Source organism: Lepidochelys kempii, chromosome 9 (genome assembly GCF_965140285.1).
Source record: "Lepidochelys kempii isolate rLepKem1 chromosome 9, rLepKem1.hap1, whole genome shotgun sequence".
In the NCBI taxonomy this organism is placed as follows: Eukaryota; Metazoa; Chordata; order Testudines; family Cheloniidae; genus Lepidochelys; species Lepidochelys kempii.
This window is the reverse complement of record NC_136388.1, coordinates 36,924,387-36,943,128: the sequence shown is the minus strand read 5'-3', so window position 1 is coordinate 36,943,128 and position 18,742 is coordinate 36,924,387. Positions and strand designations below refer to the sequence as shown.

Sequence of the window (18,742 nt, the reverse complement as noted above, 5' to 3'; positions counted from 1 at the left end):
TATTTTAATGGCAGTGAGAAACTATCAGTCACAGGACAGACATATTGCAGGGCAAAATGTATGTGCTCCATTGTTTTTTACAAAGATATTCTTGTATGTGTTTTATACTCCTTATTAAAGAGCCCTTCAGTTTAACACACTGGCTTTGTAATTACTGAACACAAAATGCATGGTACTACATTAGGCCACCACCGTCTCATCCAAAAAAATGAAAGGAGTAGAATGACACTATTCAGCGGGTGACACATATTAAACCAGCGGTGGGAAAACTACAGCTCGTGGGCTGCATCCAGCCCATCAAACCTTCGAGCTCCAGCCAGGGAGCAGGGTCGGGAGCTAGCCCTGCTCCATGCAGCTCCCGGAAGCAGTGTTCACCCTCCAGCTCCTACACGTAGGGCAGCCAGGGGGCTCCGCATGCTTCTCCCTCCCCAAGCACTGGCTCTGCAGCTCCCATTGGCCGGGAACCACAGCCAATGGGAGCTGCAGACGTGGTGCCTGCGGATGGGGCAGCATGCAGAGCTGCCTGGCCATGCCTCCATGTAGGAACCGGAGGAGAACATGCTGTTGCTTCTGGTAAGTGCCGCCTGGAACCTGCACCTCCTGACCTCCTCCAGGACCTCAACCCCCCACCCCAACCTCAATCCCCCTCCCACCCTCCAAACCCCTCGGTCCCAGCCCGGAGCACCCTCTTGAACCCGAAATCCCTCATCCCCAGAGACTGCAGCCCACAGCCGGAGCCCTCACTTCCCCCCACCCCCCAAACCACAATCACCTGCCGCAGTCCAGAGCTCCCTCCCGCACCCTGAACTCCTCATTTCTGGCCCTAACCCAGAGCCCGTACCTACAGCCATAGCCCTTACCCAGTCCTGCACACCAGCTCCCAATTTAGTCAGCATTCATGGCCTGCCATACAATATCCATACTCAGATGTGGCCCTCGGGCCAAAAAGTTTGTCCATCCCTGTTTTAAACCTTCAACAAAACTGGACTTTCTGAAAGATCAATAAGGACTGCTTTACATCATCAAGTTACTGGATGCAATATTCTATTCCTTCCTTTAGGAATGTGTACTTTTATAGAGCATCTTTCCATAGTTCAAGTGGCATCTTTTCGGTCACTAGCTCAATTGATATTCATCTTGTTTTAATTAATTACAGCCTCAAATCAAGCCTCTCCTTTCTGGCTTTTATAATTAATAGCAATAAGATTTGTTTGGTTGCTGCAGGGCTGAACAGGATTTATTTATTTTTAAACCAGGATCCCTTTGGAAACATTTTCATGGATATTAAGAAAAGTAATAAGTACTCATTCCCAGACAGACCACTTTGAAAGCCAACATGCTGTTTTGGTGCATATCTGCTATTCAATTGTAGTGAATTGCCAAAGAGTTGTAAGGAGGAAATGAGGATAAAGAAACAAAGCTTAGTTAAAGCAGCCACCTTTGAGGTCTCCTGGACATGGGACCCCGTCTTACAGAGCAACAAGATTCATTATTAAATATAAGCATTTTGTGAAAGTTCTCAGGCCTTGTCCACACAAGTTGTACCAGTTTAACTAAAGGTGTTGTTTTAAATCAATACAAAAGGCTGTGTGGACACTTATTTTGGTTTAAGCCAGTTTTCTTTCCATTATGGTAAGCTGAAATAAACCACTCTTGAAGCAAAAAAAGAGTCCCATCTGGGCTTTGACCAGTTTAATTAAAAGGGATGATTTTTAAACCAATGTAATTAAACTGTTGAAACTCAAGTTGACAAGACCTCAGCAATAGCAGACCCACGGAGGGAACATGAGCGGTAAGAACAATTCAGTGTGGCACCAAGTCATCTGTTTATATGACATACAAAGCTACATGAAAAAGGACACTTGAAAAATCTGCTTTGATTTAATATTTTATAGCTCACTGAATTCTAAGTATTAGATCAACAGAATACAATAGACTAATTCACACTACACTCATTAAGTAGCAGTGTTAATTCAAATGTCACTTATTTAGCTTGAGATCAATATAAGGAAAGCCCAGGCAAAGAATTCTGTAAAATAATTATCTTATTTTCACACTGTTCCAGCAAGCACAACCCAATTGCTATTATTCTGTCCTAAATATGGGGGGTGGGGGGAGGGGAACTTCCCCGTTTTCTGTTTTGACTCCTCCACCAAAGTTTATCAAAGATATCTTTGTATTGTTTCACTTCATGGTCATGGTGATCTGCATTGCAGAAGCCCATTCAGTATTAGACAGACAGACAAAAACCAAACAAACCAAACAAACCAAACAAACCAAACAAACCAAACAAACCAAACAAACCAAACAAACCAAACAAACCTTTACCAACTAACATTTACAGCCAGCAACAAGGTAAGCAGAAACTGGCATTTTCCACAGGACCACAGCCTTGAGACCCAATAGATCAGCATTGTTAATACAGCAGGCCGATAAATTGCTATTCTGGATTCTAAGTCATATGAGGTCATGAAAAAGCAAGTCACTTTAGTTATTCCTTTCAGCATACCCCTGCCTCAATAACCTCACCCTGAAGCACACCCTAGATAAACACCTAAGAATCTACATCAACCATCACCATAATATCTATACATCTTAAATAGAACTGGGTCAGGCAAAACTGAGCCAAAACCTAACACTGCACATATTGTGCCATACATCAGGTTACAAGAATTAGTTTTTACTCAATACACAGGCCCTATGTGATTCTACCAACACCTTATGATATGAAATGCATGTCCAGTGCATGAACTTGAGAATTTATCCCATAATTTACAAACTCCTCTAGACAGCTTTGCAAAGTTTTCTTACATTTGATTAAAGCATGCGGTGATAGCAATGTTGATCGCTATACAAACAAGTACAAGACACACTGCCTTAAAGTGGTAACATTCTAGACACTAAGATGGAGCCATTCCTTTACATGTTAGTGAATATAGGCTGACATTTTGTAAGGTGGGCCATTTTGTAAGATGGGCTAGGCATATATACATGCACCATTTAAGGCAGTTACTTTGAAGCTCATGTTCTATAATTGGTGCCTAGGATGATGGCAATGTCATTCACAGCAGAGTTCCCATATGAACCATAGCCCAGAGTTCCCTATGAAACAAGCAGAGTTCTTAGCTACTTAAATATCCTGCTAATTTAAGACGTATGAGTTTTATTGAAAACTTCTCTGTATGGAGAAAGCTTTGTTCAGAAAGTGGTGACAGGCAATGAACTCGAGAGCTTAGGTAAGAACCTGCTCTTGATTACATTTCCCATCTTCTGCTGACAGAAAGTTGTATTACCAGAGACTGAATTAGCCAGGGAAGTGAAGGGGGAAAGTTAGTTTACCTTCATGACCTTTGAGCGTTGTGATAACCGTGCAAGTGTTCTGTTCAAGCTTCAGCAGTGTGATCTGTCCAGAATAGTCCCCAACGAAGGCATGCTGGGTTTCAATGTCATATCTGAACATAAGTCAAGGAACACCACCAACTGTTTTCAGTCTCACTTGCTTCTCTTTACAGCAAGAATACTCTGCCAGCATGACTAAAAAACAAACCGGTTAAAGCAACAACCAACAAAAACCATACTGAAAAGATCGTTAGTGTCCCATAAACATAAATACTAGAGTGCTGATGTAGTACAAACCTGTAAACAAAGAAACAACGTTAAAAAAAATATTCAGCTTTGCTTTCACCAGAAGTTTAAAAAGTGCAAGAATAATTGAACCTTCAATTAAGGATGTTCCTGAAACTCAAGAGGTGCCAAAATATTTTATGAACTAGACTGGAGACTTGTTTAGACACAGATCAATAATCCACTTTTTACTTACCTGAAAGTGCAGAAGAACTCATGGAACTGAGTCTTGCCTATGTAAGGTACCTTATATTCAGATTTAATGACAAACAGGATCAGAAATTACTCGTTTACTTCAGTCAAGGAAAGGGGGGAAAATAAGAGAGTCTTGTTGCTACGGAAGGGCCTAAGGGAAGCCAGAGCTGTGTCTCAGGATTAGAGTACCTGGAAATTCTAATTAGCCCTACCTTCCATGGCAGGTATCTACTGACCTCCTATTTGCATTATTTGTATTCCAGTAGTACTTTATATCGCCCTAATCAGGATTAAAGGCCCTTTGTGTGGCACTGTACAAAACCAGAGACTGCCATGGAAAATAAAAGGCCATGCCATGGAAAGCTAAAGAAAACATTCTGTTAAAAACAAAGTATTCTAAATTTCCCCCTTTCCTAGGAGCAATCTGTTCCAGATATTCACTGAAATGATTAAGGATTAGTTAGTGACCAGAGTTTCCACTGGATGCTTATGGATGAGAACTCGGGGGTTGGAGGAGAACACCGGATTGTTTTGTGAATAGATCTTGTAATGAGCACTTATTATGCACAGTTCTGTACTGTTATGTCAACATACCTCACTGAGAAGAGACTGGTGTGAAACAGAGCATCGCCAAGAAAAAACAAATGTAGGAAGACAGAGCTACTTTCAGTTTTTGGTATTGTGTTTTGCAAGTTAAGTGTGGTAGGCCAAATCAGTGCATAGACCTCAAAAGAACACACATGCTTCAAAGCAGTGTTGGCAATTCAGCATGAAGCATTCTTCTCTATTTGGTATAGAGCTAATCCCTTGGCACATGGTTTGGGGAACTATACTGCTGGAGGGTTACCATTTTTAAAGAGGAGTGAGGCAATTAGTAGCGGGGACACAAAGGGGGCACCAGCTAAGGGGGGGCGGCACGTGACCACCCCATGTGACCTGTCCCCACCCCACCACATGATCCCCCCATGTGACGCCCCCTGCTCTGCCCCCAGCCCAGGGGCCCCAACCTCTCCCCGTCCCCTTCCCCATCTCGCATTACCTAGCAGGGGGAGGGGGAGCTCTGCTCCCGTCCCCCTGGCATGTGTGGAGCCACTAATGCAATCTCCCAGGCAGCCTCCGGCCACACTGCCTGGGCTGTCCCAGGCAAGCAGCGTGGCCAGAGGCTGCCTGGGAGAGTGCAGCCACTGCGTGCTGCACCAGACAGCATTGCCAGAAGAGGAGAGGCTCTGGCCCCGCCTCTTCCCTTCCAGCTTGGGCCCTGCCCCTTCATCTCCCCTGCTTCCGGCCTTGCCCCACAACTGGACACACCTATTCAATAAAAGGAACAAAACCAGGAATGTTAAAATATCCAACGACAAGAAATCCAACACAAGCTTGCAGTATTAAGCAGCAAAAAAGATGCACTTTAGTTTAAGCCAATGATACACAGGCATCACATTAAGAGATATTAGACCCCATTTATAAACAGCTCTGGCTATGCAGCTTATGAATTATGTTCCCACCTAAGCATTTCATTCCTTGAACCTTGTAACAGACAAAATGGAGTGAGTCTAGAAGAAATCAGACAAACATGATCACGAAGCTGGAGGAACTGACAGATTTAGTAGGATAAAAAGATATGTAGTTTGGCAAAGGAAATTGGCACATCAGTCTGCAATTGCAGAGAGAAGAGTCACTAAGTACAGCACAATGGCCTATCATTAGGAGTAATGAGAGGAAACCTTAAGGCTTAAGGTCACGAAAAGCTTTCCAACAACAAAATCCACTAAGCAGAGGAACAGGCTTCCAAGGGAAGCAGTGGGCCTTGTCACTTTGGAATTTAAAGCTGACCCAGACAGAAGACTAGAAAATACACAGTAGGGAACAATCCTACTGCGGGACAGGGAGGAGAGAAAGGAAGAAAGAACCATAAGATCAACTAGTTCATTCTTTTTTATCTCTATGTTCTGACTAGCTAAATCTGAATTGATTGTCGAAAATATGGCACATATTAATAGGACATGAAATAGCCCTAATGAAAGGGGCTACGTAAGGGCTGATGGGTAGATAACTACACCCCATACAATATATATCTCTTGTAAGATTTATTCTGGGATATAGATTGTGGGCTGGTCTACACTACACAGTTAGGTTGACATAAGACAGCTTATGTCAGGGGTTCTCGACCCCTCAGGGGGTCATGATGTTATTACATGGTGGGTCACGAGCTGTCAACCTCCACCCCAAACCCCACTTTGCCTCCAGCATTTATAATGGTGTTAAATATATTAACAAGTGTTTTTAATTTATAAGGAGGGGGTCACACTCAGAGGCTTGCTATGTGAAAGGGGTCACCAGTAAAAAAGTGAGAGCCACTGGCTTATGTCAACCTAATTATATCAGTGTCTACACTACAGCCTTCCTCCCGCCGATGTAAGTGCACTACTATACCGACATAACTACTCCACCTCCACGAGAGGGGAAAGGCTTATGTCGGCACAGTGTCTATGAAGACACTTACGTCCTTTACATTGGCTGTTGGCTGTCTTGTCAATTTTACAGCTGCCCCCACAGCACCCCAGCAGGAGCCTGGAAGCCTTGTCAATTTCACAGCTGAAAACTTCCTCCACTCCCTGTGGGCAATGGGGCGAGGGAGTGAAGGGGCAGCACACCGGGAGCCGGTGGAGAAGCTGGGGTCCTGGCAGGGAGCTACCAAAGGAGACGAGAGTCCAGTCTCTCAGCTCTCCACTTTCCCCTTCTTAAGTCAGTGGAAGCGCTCCTGGTTAGCACATGCACCACTGACACAAAAAGGGTAGTTTGGACATGCACCACTGCAGTGGCTGTAAATCAACCTAATAGAGGTCGACTTACACTATGCCTCAATTTGGAGAGACATAGCAGATGCCGACAACGTTCATACTTTGTGTATTAAATTTCTGGATAAGATACTTAAGTTGTGTGCCTTCAGTGCATAAGATGCCATGCTATTTCCATCTTCTTAAATCAAATCTGCATACCATATAAGCTACCTGTTTCTGTTTAATTACTAACAATTCAGTCTAATCCCAATTTTTAAATGTGTATAGGAGGCCAACAATCATATGAGCATTTGTAGATTGTCTTTTTAATTAAAAATTTTTCTTTGACAGAAGAATGACCTGGATAAACAGGATAGCAAGTTATATACGTGCTGTGGAGAGAAACCGAAGAACAGAAGTTTCAGTATCTTTAAGATGTATTCTTGTAATTTTGTAAGCTAGAAGCTATGCATTTTAGAGAATCTGAACAGTAGAATCATACTATTAACCGGGGGAGCCATTGTAGATTGCGAACTCTAAATTCAAATAAGTGAAAAAATACACTGAAAAATAAAAAAAAGATACAGCATCACAAGATGCGACTGAATTTTGCCAAGTGTAGTTTAGTATTAGTTATTTAATACTTTCTATGCTAACTATACTGCAGTGGATTTTGTAATGATAAAATTTTGTCTTGTGATTTGTTAGTAACGTGATCATTTTTGATGGATACTGTAAACATGAAGCCCAAGAGGTGAAGTAATGTCTTCCCAGCATATTCCCACTCCTGGTGCACATCCAGCTGACACACTTGTCATGGCCAGTACTGATAACCCACTCTGCTGCCAGGCAGAAAATGACAGCCGACACCCGATTCTGATGAGCTGTGGAAATAAAGGAAAGGATCTAAGCACTTCAGACAGAAGTATTTCAATCAAATCTTCAGTTACACAGTTAGAAACACAGGTTGAAAGTGTTTGGCGGCGGCGGGGGGGGGGGGAAGTAATTGCCAGAAGAAAGAATTTTACTTTCTCTGTCACACTTACTGCAGCCCCAAAGTTTGATAAGGTTAGCAAAGTTCTCAATTTATTTTGCATTTTCCATCTCAGTGATTGGCCTTTAATGAATCGGGCAGGTCAGAAAAAGAAGTCAGCTCATTTGAATTGTCCTTTCATTTAGTGATTTCCCTCACATAGAAATGTGAGGGTCCCTCTCCTTTGAGGGCATGCTGGCAACTCAACTCCAGTGAGAGCACTCTGTACAGTGCTGAGATCATTTAAGAAAGAAGATGTAGAGGAGACAGAAATGGAAGAAAGAATATAGGGGGAGGGTGTATTAGATATACTTCTTTTGGACTGAAATGTAAAGTCATCTGCTTTTAGGATAAAGGGGCTTTTGTAGCTTTTAAAAACAAGGTCTCTTTTAAACAAGAGCACCCTTTTCCATTAGAGGATGATAGGAAGTCATAAGACAAGCTGTATTTTGTTTTCCTATATTTTTAGCCGTCAGTACAAAGTCTTCTGTACATCGTCAAGTTATTAATTAATAACCGTGGAATAGAAGTGACTGAATTTGGCTGTACATTCTTTAGAAGGAATACTAAATAATGCTTGGAAAGAACCTTGTATCTTTCATCTACATTAGTTTTAATACAGTAGTCCCCTCTTCTGCCAGAAATACCTAATGAATGGGGATCTTGTATGATTTCAATTCTTACTGTACTACTCAGTTCTTACTACCTCAACTAAGACCCAAGAGTCCCAGTGTTTACTAACAGGCATTTTGGCCTAATTATTGCACCTACGTAAGTACTACCCTCTATTAGGACTATACCACCAAACTGTTTTTAAAGAGCAGAATTTCCCCCTCTCCTTATATCAGACACCAGTACTGCATCAGTTTTCCCCCCTTTAGAAAGTCATCTGCAGATTAAAGCATCCACAAATGTATAACCACTGATCAGTGCTGAACAATATAACCAGAGTTAGAGACATTCAGCACATTACCTTACAGTTATGTGAGGTTTTAATACAGCTCCTACTCTCCATCCTTTGGGGATTCCTAGCTCCCACCTGTGATGACCTTCACACTGCAACCACCTCCCACTCACAAACTTCTAAAAGATTTGGGTCAGACCGTCAGAGTGTTTTGTTTTCTTTATATTGGTTCTGAATGTAAAGCTTTTCAGAAGGAATGTTCTCCATAGCCAACTATATCACAATGAAGCCAGCAGCTTTGCAGTAAGACTATGGCCAAAAAATAATTTTAGACGTTAAACATTCTAAAATCCTATACTTGGGCTACACGAATTGATCCTATTTTGATTAAAAGGTAATTACAAGTAATTTACCGATATCTTTCCTACTATTAAAGTTAGAGTCAATGTCTAGGCTCAATTATGAAGGTGCCTCCCAATGTATCGAATGTTTTAAAAATCTCATCTGCGAAGTAAACACATTAGTGAAGACCCCATGCTGTATTACCTGGGTACGTCTTGACAAAGTTCATCTTATTGAAGTCTTCTGAGATATGGAATTCCTAATATCAAGGAAACACAGTTAGATGAAGTAAAACGGCACATCCTCTCAGGTTGAAATGGGAATCAGACTGACTGAGGAAAATCTTTACCACCAAGAACACAGGAATAACCTCATATAAGCAACAGACTTAAGTTGGCAGCCAACAACCACCTATCCCGCTACAAAAAGATAGGTTTGTCCTCGGGGCCTGTCTACACTTGAAACAATACAGCTGCACCACTGAAGCACTTCAGTATAGACACTTACTGCAGCAAAGAAAGGGGTTCTCCCATCGTTGTAGTTAATTCACTTCCCAAGAGGCAGTAGCTATGTTGGTGGAAGAATTCCTCCATCAACATAGTGCGTACACACAGGGACTTAGGTTGGCTAAACCATGTGACTCAGGGGTGTGGATTTTACACACCCCTGAACAACATAGCTGGGTCAATCTAATTTTCTAGTGGAGACCAACCCTTGGAAGCCACAGGCTGGCAGATACTACACTCAGTACCACGCTGATCACAGATTAAAGTGCAGATTTATTTGTATCAGCTGCATGAAGATGAATCACTCATCTTTTCAACAGAGGATTTGCATTCGGAATCAAGTCGACCAAAGACAATGTGTTGGAAGGAAAAAAGGAGAAATTTCATCAGGTATTAACAGTTACCCTAACCTGCATCACCTTGTATTTTTACGGATTTCTTATGGAAGTGAAGCTTTCGGCAGTCACAAGTTTTCATCCCTTCTCTGAGATTAGTTGTGTGTTCCCGCCACCCTTTTCTCCCCTTGTTTGTAACAGAGGGTTGCTCTCTGCAACATTTTTTGTGGGAGAAAGTACATGTGGCAACAAAGGGGGAAAAACAAGAGTGTAAAACACGACAAGAAAACAGGAGAGACAAGGAAGGATGTAGCCTCTGCACCAAGGAATGAGGTGAGGGATGCATGATTGGGTGACCCACACAAAGGACAGAGAAAGGGCTGAACACTAATGCCATAGAGCTAGGTGTGCAAGAACTACGGACTAGAATCAAACACAAGGACACAAAGCCCCACAGCAAGGAAACTGAGATTACTTCCCTAAAACATGCAAACAGTTTTCAGTTATTCTATAGCTTGATTTAAGTATAAAATAAAGGGCTGGCTATATATACTGCTCATGGACAATTCAGTCAAGTCTGCAATTATTCAGCCACTACCAAAGAAGCTTCACAATTAACTTGTGTTCTTAAAAGAAACTGCAGCAGCAAAAACTTACCATAATGGCACCATTATCCTGGCCTACAAATATTCTTCTGCTGTCATGATGATAAGACATAGCTGAACAAGGAGCTGCCAAGAAGACCATCACAAGACAATTGTTAAAGTACATATCATATCACAATTAACACTGAATGTTTTTGGCCTCTAGGAAGGAAGATGCCTGGTTTTGATAAACAGATTCACAGTCAGGCTCCAACTGAAGAGATGGTCTTATTTTATTGTGTGTGTCTTTGTTTTGTTTGAAAGATTTAACTCCCTGTTGCTAGGCTACAGCAAGGTATAGTAGTGCTGTAAAGGAAACACACCCCATTAATTCCAGCCACAAACTGGAATGAACAAATGGAATTTGACCAGGACTGAAAATCTGGCTTGAAGAGTTCATACACAGAAGCTGACATCTAAAAGCGAAGCTTGCTATGTTATCTCAAGTTCAAAGTCTTTGAACTGCATACCAGAGCAACTATTCAGGACCTTTCTTGAGTTGGCATAAGGTACTGCTAGAGGCGGCAGACTTCAGGGCAGAAATAATATTTGATCGCATGTTAACCTCGTGTCCGACCATGCATTTCAAACCTTGCACATCTGTTGTGGTAAACAATTATATTTTGTGATTCTGTTGGCAGCCTTGCAAAAAGATTCTCTCTCATCTGATTATATGCAGTCTATTCTGAGAGCCCATTACAAAACCAGAAGAAACTTCAAAAAAGGGAAGAATGTCTTTAGACGTACTTAGTGAGAATGTGGTGAACCGAGCTACAAGACAGACAATGAAAGAGTAATAAAATTTAATGCAAAAATAAATAAGGGTGACAAATCATTTCATCACAAATTCTACATCACCAAAATGATTAATCTTTCGCAACACTAGCCACATCTTTTTGTGGGGGAGAGGCTCTGATTTACTGCTTTTCCTCTAATACCTTGGCAGATATTTCTTTGCACATCTAACACAACTTAAAGTTAATGATTCTTTTTCCAGTTTCCTTTGATACATAATGCTAGACAAGACCATTCCAATAATCTAATTGGATCTCTTGCATAACACAGGACAAAGAACCTCACCCAGTAATTTCTGTATCAAGCCTAAACCTTCTGTTTGAGCTACAGTAAGTCTTTTAGACTATCTAGTCTTGATTTCAAGAGATGGGGAATCCACATAATTGCTAACCAAATTGTTCCATTGGTTAGTTACACGCACTGTGAAATGAGGACCTTATTTCTAGTCTGAATGTGTTTAGCTTCAGCTTCCAACCCACTGGATCTCATGTCTTTTTCTGCTAGATAAAAAAGCTATCAAATCTCTTTCCCACATAGGCACTTGTAGACTATGATCACATCACCTCCTTAAACTGCTCTTGGATAAATTACATAGATAGAGCTTTTTTAGAGTCTCATTAGAAGGTTTGTTTTCCAGACCCTGAATCCAGGGTGAATAAAAATGATTTAATTTTTTTTTTTTTAAAATCAGATTTTTTTTGATAAAGTGCTTTGAGGAAAAAAACGTACCTAAAGATAGTTTTAATTAAGATACATTATAACTCAAAGATAACTCATCATGGAATAGGGATTATAAATTCTAATTCTATAGTATGAGACAATATATTCACATAATGTTTAAGAAAAGTTTTGTAAATGAGTTCCAATAGTTCATGGATTAGGTACTCAATTTTATGGGGTTCTAGGGGCTTCTGTATAAATTTAGGTTAATCTTTCTATCTACCCAATGGGACTAAGTGCTCAGCCTAAAACAGGGGTTGACAACCTTTCAGAAGTGGTGTGCTGAGTCTTCATTTATTCTCTCTAATTTAAGGTTTCATGTGCCAGTAATACATTTTAACCGTTTTTAAAAAGGTCTCTCTCTATAAGTCTATATATTATATAACTAACTATTGTCAGTATGTAAAGTAAACAAGGTTTTTCAAAATGTTTAAGCAGCTTCATTTAAAATTAAAATCCTGATCTTACGCCACCACCCCGCTCAGCCCGCTGCCAGCCTGGGGTTCCGTTCACGTAGGCCGGCAGCAGGCTGAGCGGGGCCTGCTGCCAGGACCCCAGACCAGCAAGGAGCTGGCAGCCAGAACCCCAGACTGGCAGCGGGCTGAGCGGGGCCAGGGACTGGGACCCCAGACCGGCAATGGGCTGAGTGGCTCAGCCCACTGCTGGTCTGGGGTTCCGTCTGCCAGCTCCTGCCAGCCAGGGTCCCGGCTGCCGGCACTGCTCAGCCCGCTGCTGGTCTGGGATCCCGGCCCTGCCCACACAGAGTGGGTACCTACCTTCTCCCTGCTTCTAGCCCATTCTCTTCCTCTCTCTCTGCACTGAGCTGAGGGTGGGAGTGCACTGAGCACAGGGCTGGGGGTGAAGAAGCAGGCTGGGGGTTGGGGTGTAGGATCTGGCCAGGAGTTAGTATGAGGTAGGTGGCTCAGGGTTGGGGCAGGAGGTTTAGGTGTGGAGTGCTTACCTGGCAGAGGGGTGCAGGAGCTCCCATTTGGTGCTCAGGGTGGGGATAAGAATGGGGGAGGGTCATGGCATGGGGGGGCTGGGTATGTGTGAGGAGGGTGCAGGAATCAGGACATGGTGGCGCTGGGTATTTGTGGGGGTGCTGGAGTCAAGGCTGGGGTTGTGGGGGTACCAGGGTCAGGGCAGAGGGCTGGTGGGGTGTGTGAGGAGGGTGCAGGAGTCAAAGCTGGGGTCATGGCAGGGGTCAGGGCAGAGGGCTGGGGATGGTCCCAGCCTCCTGCCCAGAGCGGCTCACGGCAGCGGGCTGGAGGGGATATGCCCTGATTCCACCCCCCTTCCCCAAGGCCCTGTCCCCACCTCTTCTCTGCCTCCTCCCCAGAGCGCGCTGCGGCTCTGCTCCCTCCCTCGCAAGGGCCATCAGCTGATCAGCAGCAGGGAGGGAGAAGAGGAGGGGCAGGAAGCCAGCACAGCGGTGGAGGGGGAGCTTGCCTGCCCTGCAGCAGCAGCTGGCAGAACCAAGCTTCTTCACCCTGCCCCCGCAAGGTGGGGGGAAGGGGGACACGGAGAAGACCTGGCCAGGGCGGGCAGGATTTTTAATGGCACGCTGCTGCCTGCCGGGGTCCCGGCCTGAGTGCGACAACGGGCTTAGCAGGGCTGGCGGCTGGGACCTGGCAGGCAGCAGCGTGCCATTAAAAAAAAAGAAAAAAAGAAAAGAAAAAAATCAGCTCGCGTGCCATCTTTGGCACGCGTGCCATAGGTTGCAGACCCCTGGTCTAGAAGATACCATCAGATGCTTAGTTTTGCGGTTCTCAAACTGTGGATTTGTGTCTCCAGAGATAACATGCTTGTTAATAACAAAAATGTTTTTAAATAAATAAAATATAGAGGTGAGAAATAACAGACCTCAATCCTATTGTCCCTCTGCAAATTTGTGTACACAGAGTCACTCCCTTACCTCTCTCCTCCTAATTCAGCATGGCAAGAAAATCCTCCAAATATTAATAATTAACTTGTTGAATTGGAGATAGTTCACCTCCCAATGACTTCATAAATATCTGCTTCAATTACCTTTGGTAAATGAAATAACCAAACAATCATTCATCTTCTGATACAGCTGTAAAACTAACCTGAAAAGTTTTCAAACTAAACTATTTTAAAAATGTACAGTGTGTACCTTCTAAAAATGAAACTTACATCTGAGTTGTGAAGAATATGTATTAAGGTTATAACAACCAACAAGAATGCACTTTTATGTAGAAATGCATGATTAAATCGAGTCTGACTAGTGATTTAAAATCATGATTTAAATCAAATCCACCCTGCCTGATTCATTCTTGTAGCTCTTTGCTGAACCTACACGGTTTTTCAACATCCTTTTTAAAAACTGTTGACACCAGAACTGGACACAGCATTCCAGTAATGGTCTCACTAATGCCATATGCAGAGATAATACCACCTCTCGAATCCTTCTTGATATTATCCCTCTTATACATCCTACGATCACATTCATCCCCTTAGCTACACCATCATACTGGAAGCTCATTTTCAACTGGTTGTGTTCTATGACCCCTAAACCTTTTAGAGTCTCACTGCTTTTAGGATACAGTCCCCAATCTTACAAGTGTGACCTATATTCTTTGCTCCTAGATGTATGACCTTACATTTGGCAACATTAAAATGCATGTTCAAATAAGCCCACCGAATGATTCAGGTCCTGTAACTAACCTGTTCCCATCATTTACCATTCCACTAATTTGTGTCATCTGCAAATTTTACCAGCAATGATCTTATATTTTCTTCTAAATCATTGACAAAGATATTGAATAGCATTGGGCCAAGAACAGATCCCAGACAGACCGCACAAGAAACACCTCCACTGGATCACTATTCCCTGTTTATAATTACTTTTTGTGAGCTATTAGTTATTCATCCATTCAATACGGGCTGCATTGATCTTCAAGAGGTTCCTCCCCAAAACAGAACGTTATGTGGGAATACATCAAATGCCTTACAAGTCTAAGCATACTATGTTTCCACCTTTATCAACCAAACTCTCAAAAACCAGTACATTTGACAAGATGTTTTTTCTGTAAAAACATACTGATTAGCTTAATCGTGCTACAATCCTGTAATTCTTTCTGACTGCATCCCAGATCAGCTTTTCCAAGGCTGGGATTTTGCCTGGGACTGATGTCGGTCTAACTAGCCTACAGTTTCCTGGATCCTAATTTACAACCCAATTTTTGTCAAAAATATTAGCTTTTTCCAGTCCTCTTGACCTTCATGACTACCCCAAAATTTATTTTAAAAAATTAATGGTTGAGAAAAAATGATGCTGATGCACAAGTTCAGTGGTTAGTTCAGCTCAGCCTGTAATTAAGATTTGTTAGTTGGCGTGCACTGTACCAGAGGAAACAGAGCAGAACGTTAAGGGCCAAATCCTGCAGTCCTCAGTCAAAACTTGCACTGTCTTCAATGGTAGCTTTGATTGTACTGCAGCACTTGGCCCTATGTTTGTGTATATCCTAGACTGTCATGGTTTAATACCATTTATGTAAAGCATCTAGGCAGCAGCTCTACATTTAAGTAGTGATTCTTTAGGCAGAAAGATTAAAGCAGAAGAGATTTTATGGGCAATACATTCAGGTTTTAAGAAGTGATGCATCACAACTAACAGTAAGCATTTACCCCCTGTGATCAACTCCTAAATATTTAAATACACTAGCAGGACCATGTGCAATAGCAACTTCTGATTCCAATAATACTACATAGATAAACAAGATGCTCTTTCAGTTTTTAATTTCTCATTAAGAGTTTTAAGGCTAAACATTCAGAATCCAGCAAACACACACACACACACACCCTAGAAACTTTAAGTCAAATTCAGACCTAAAGAATTTGAGAGTGTTCCTTTAAAAAGTGCATATAAGTGTAATGTTGCCAAACTATGAGACATCATTACTAAAGATGTTCCCCATTATATGAGTTGGCACAATGCCCTTTAAAACAAAACATAAGACTAAAGAACTATTTTGACAAAAAATTAGTACATTTATACTGAAACTTAAAAACTCAGCAAATATTTCTGTTTCTGAGCTTATCTACAATTAGTGTGAAATTATTCTAATTCAAATGGGGTTTCACATAGCCTAAGCATAAATAAATTACAATTACTTTTCTTTAACGTTAAGAATTCAACATAGCCACAGAATGGACTCTATGTTTGCCTCAACCTAGTAATCAACACTAATAATCATAACATTTACGTATAGTGTTACTTACATGACATTGTGTGGTAAATGCTGGGCCAGTACTGGCCACTGTCCCTTTTCAGCCATACTCGAATTGTTCTGCAGGATGTAGGAGAAAGGAGGAAGAAAAAGAAAAGTTGTAAGCTTGTATATCAATCGTTACACCTATACTGGTGGGGTGTTTTTTGTTTGTTTTTTTTTATAAAGACTCAAGTAACCCCTCTGCTTTTCTACGACCCCATTTTAATATGGTACAGGATAATGCCTTCAGAGAGTACTCTGAACAGTTTCCTCCACAGCAGTTGTAATGTTATCTGAGTAGGTATGGCAGGCTTTGAGGAAGACTATTTCAACCCTTCCATCAGAGAATAATTCATCACATCTCTATATATTCTTTGTCAGTCAGAATCAAAAAGAAGAGATTTAAGCCTGATCCAGGAAGCATCAGGTCATCCTACTGTCAAACTAGACCACATTTTATACATAATCATCATATTTATGTTTATACTACATAATTACATTCAAACTAACAGACAGTAGGTCAAAAAGATCAGTTGGGTGACCCAATCTGATTCTCTGCATTTTTCAGGGCTGCTCCCTTGTATTTAACAGTAGCAGTGATGGTGGCTCAATCCCTTCCTTTTGTAGTCCATTCCACTGCACGTTCCCCTTCCTCCTCCATGCATAATCTTAGGATTACTTTATGTATGACCAATTTTCCTATTTTGTTGTTAGTTGTTCTTGGTCTCATGCACTAGCATGAGATCACGTACTGCTGAGGGGAATTCCCTTGTACATAAAATGCAAATAAAAACTGTTGATCTGTTTAAATTAGCAACAAAAACAGAACAGAAATGGAGACAATATGCAGGTTTGCGCACATAAGGCCTGCTCCCATTGAATCCAATGGTGCAGTATCAGGTCCTTAAAAAGAAAGGAAAGGGCTGAAAAAGTGATCTTCAGAAAATTTAGTACCGTTGCTCCTGTGCCTGCCCTGAAGGTTTTTTGGGGCTGCGGGGGAAGAAGAGGAGGAAGAACAGCTAGAAGTAGAAAACCCATATTTTTATATGATATATATTTAAAGAAAGTTTAAAATATTTGAGACACGACATTTTAAAAAAGTTTCGGCAGAAGATTTAAAAATAAAAATTGAAAGATTCAAGTAGATTTTTTTTTCCTGTCCAGTTTTAACTTCCACTCTTCCAAGGCTTTGTTACCTAGTCTCCTCTTTTGTGGCTGAGAGTAATTTGGACCTCCATTTATACTGTTATCTTGATGGTAGTTACAGATTACACCATGAGGGAATGAGGAAATCACATTTACAAGAGACTACCACGAAATATGATATTCAAATTAAAAAAAAGAGAGAGACATGCACTGTTTTCACAAATGTTGGATGTAGTTGGTTGATTGTTTTGGGTGGCAGGGGGAATGGCAATTTTATTGCTTTTTAGAAGTTATGTCCTGTCACAAGTTACAGCAAGCTTACTTTTTAAACTCACCCACACAAGACTGTTAGACAACTAAATTAATTTTAACTACAATAAAAGAAAGAAAGAGGACAAACAGATATGGCATTTGGATTGGTGTATTTTCAAGGCTGGACTACAGTGTATTATATTAGAATTACAACCAAAAATTTTACATAAAAAAAAAGCTATTCAGTTTGCAGTTCATACTGGTATGAATGCCAAAGTTTTGACGTGGCAAAGTTAGAGTTGCCAATGCATCTCCTAACACCGGCGACTTTGCATATGCATTATTAAAGTTATATCATATGTGACCACATACCCAATTTCCCCCAGGAAGGCTGGACATCGAGCTGCTGTTCAATTTTTATTTAACATGTCATCCCATGCACCATACTGTACTCCACTCAAATCCCTCAGTTAGATATGTTATCTGCCACAAATGTGCCTTATTTGGAGTAAGTGACATGGTTCCCCTACCACCATCCACAGACTGTGGCAAGATCCAGAAATTATGCTTTCCAGAAGCAGGGGTTGTTTTCCCTCATTTAATAGGGCAGATGTGAACCATTCATAACATTGTTCCCAAAAAGTCCACGTGCTCCTTCCATTTGGGCACTGCTATTAAAAAAATCTATAACCACCATTATTTTTTCCATAGCTTTTAGAAAGTTCAGATCATTTTACCTGCTGCTTTTTATGCAACTTCATCACACTCACCAAAAAGGTTTGAAGAATTTCTAAGTGCAGCTTTGAGCTGCACTAATTCAAGCCTCTTTCACTTTTGACCAAAGTAATTCAATTATCTTTGTTCTCAAATGACAGAAGAGTGAACTGCAGTAACCATAACAATTGAGAAAATTCATTACAGATTTTGCAAGCATATATAGCCGTTGTTTCCTCTTAGGTCTCTTGTATATTTCACTGTTCTTGAAGACAGTACCATGAAGACATAACATTGCCAGTGTGTTGCTAGTCAGATAATTTCTTGAGAATGTGGTGCATATAGTATGTTACAAAGATACAGTTCCTCTCATTGAAGGCCACATAGCTGGAGACAAGCTGCAAAGGTCAGCCAAACAAATCTCTTAGAAAGTTTCTTCTCATTTTGATTTAAAAGAAAATCCAGATAAGAATTAAACCACCAGTGACAGGTTTGCATTTTGCAATCATTCAAGACTGATGAG

The 18,742-nt window shown here is 41.4% G+C and overlaps 1 protein-coding gene across 1 annotated transcript in view; it reads right to left on the bottom strand.

The window, feature by feature from the left end:
* WDFY1 (WD repeat and FYVE domain containing 1) overlaps positions 1-18,742 on the bottom strand; it is a 45,315-nt gene that overhangs the window by 16,624 nt on the left and 9,949 nt on the right. The window contains exons 2-6 of the mRNA XM_073359932.2: positions 16,118-16,185; positions 10,374-10,447; positions 9,080-9,134; positions 7,330-7,480; positions 3,340-3,452 (exon numbers count right to left, since the gene is read on the bottom strand). Of these exons, the coding sequence (XP_073216033.2) occupies positions 3,340-3,452; positions 7,330-7,480; positions 9,080-9,134; positions 10,374-10,447; positions 16,118-16,185 (461 nt within the window). The remainder of the gene's footprint in view (positions 1-3,339; positions 3,453-7,329; positions 7,481-9,079; positions 9,135-10,373; positions 10,448-16,117; positions 16,186-18,742) is intronic.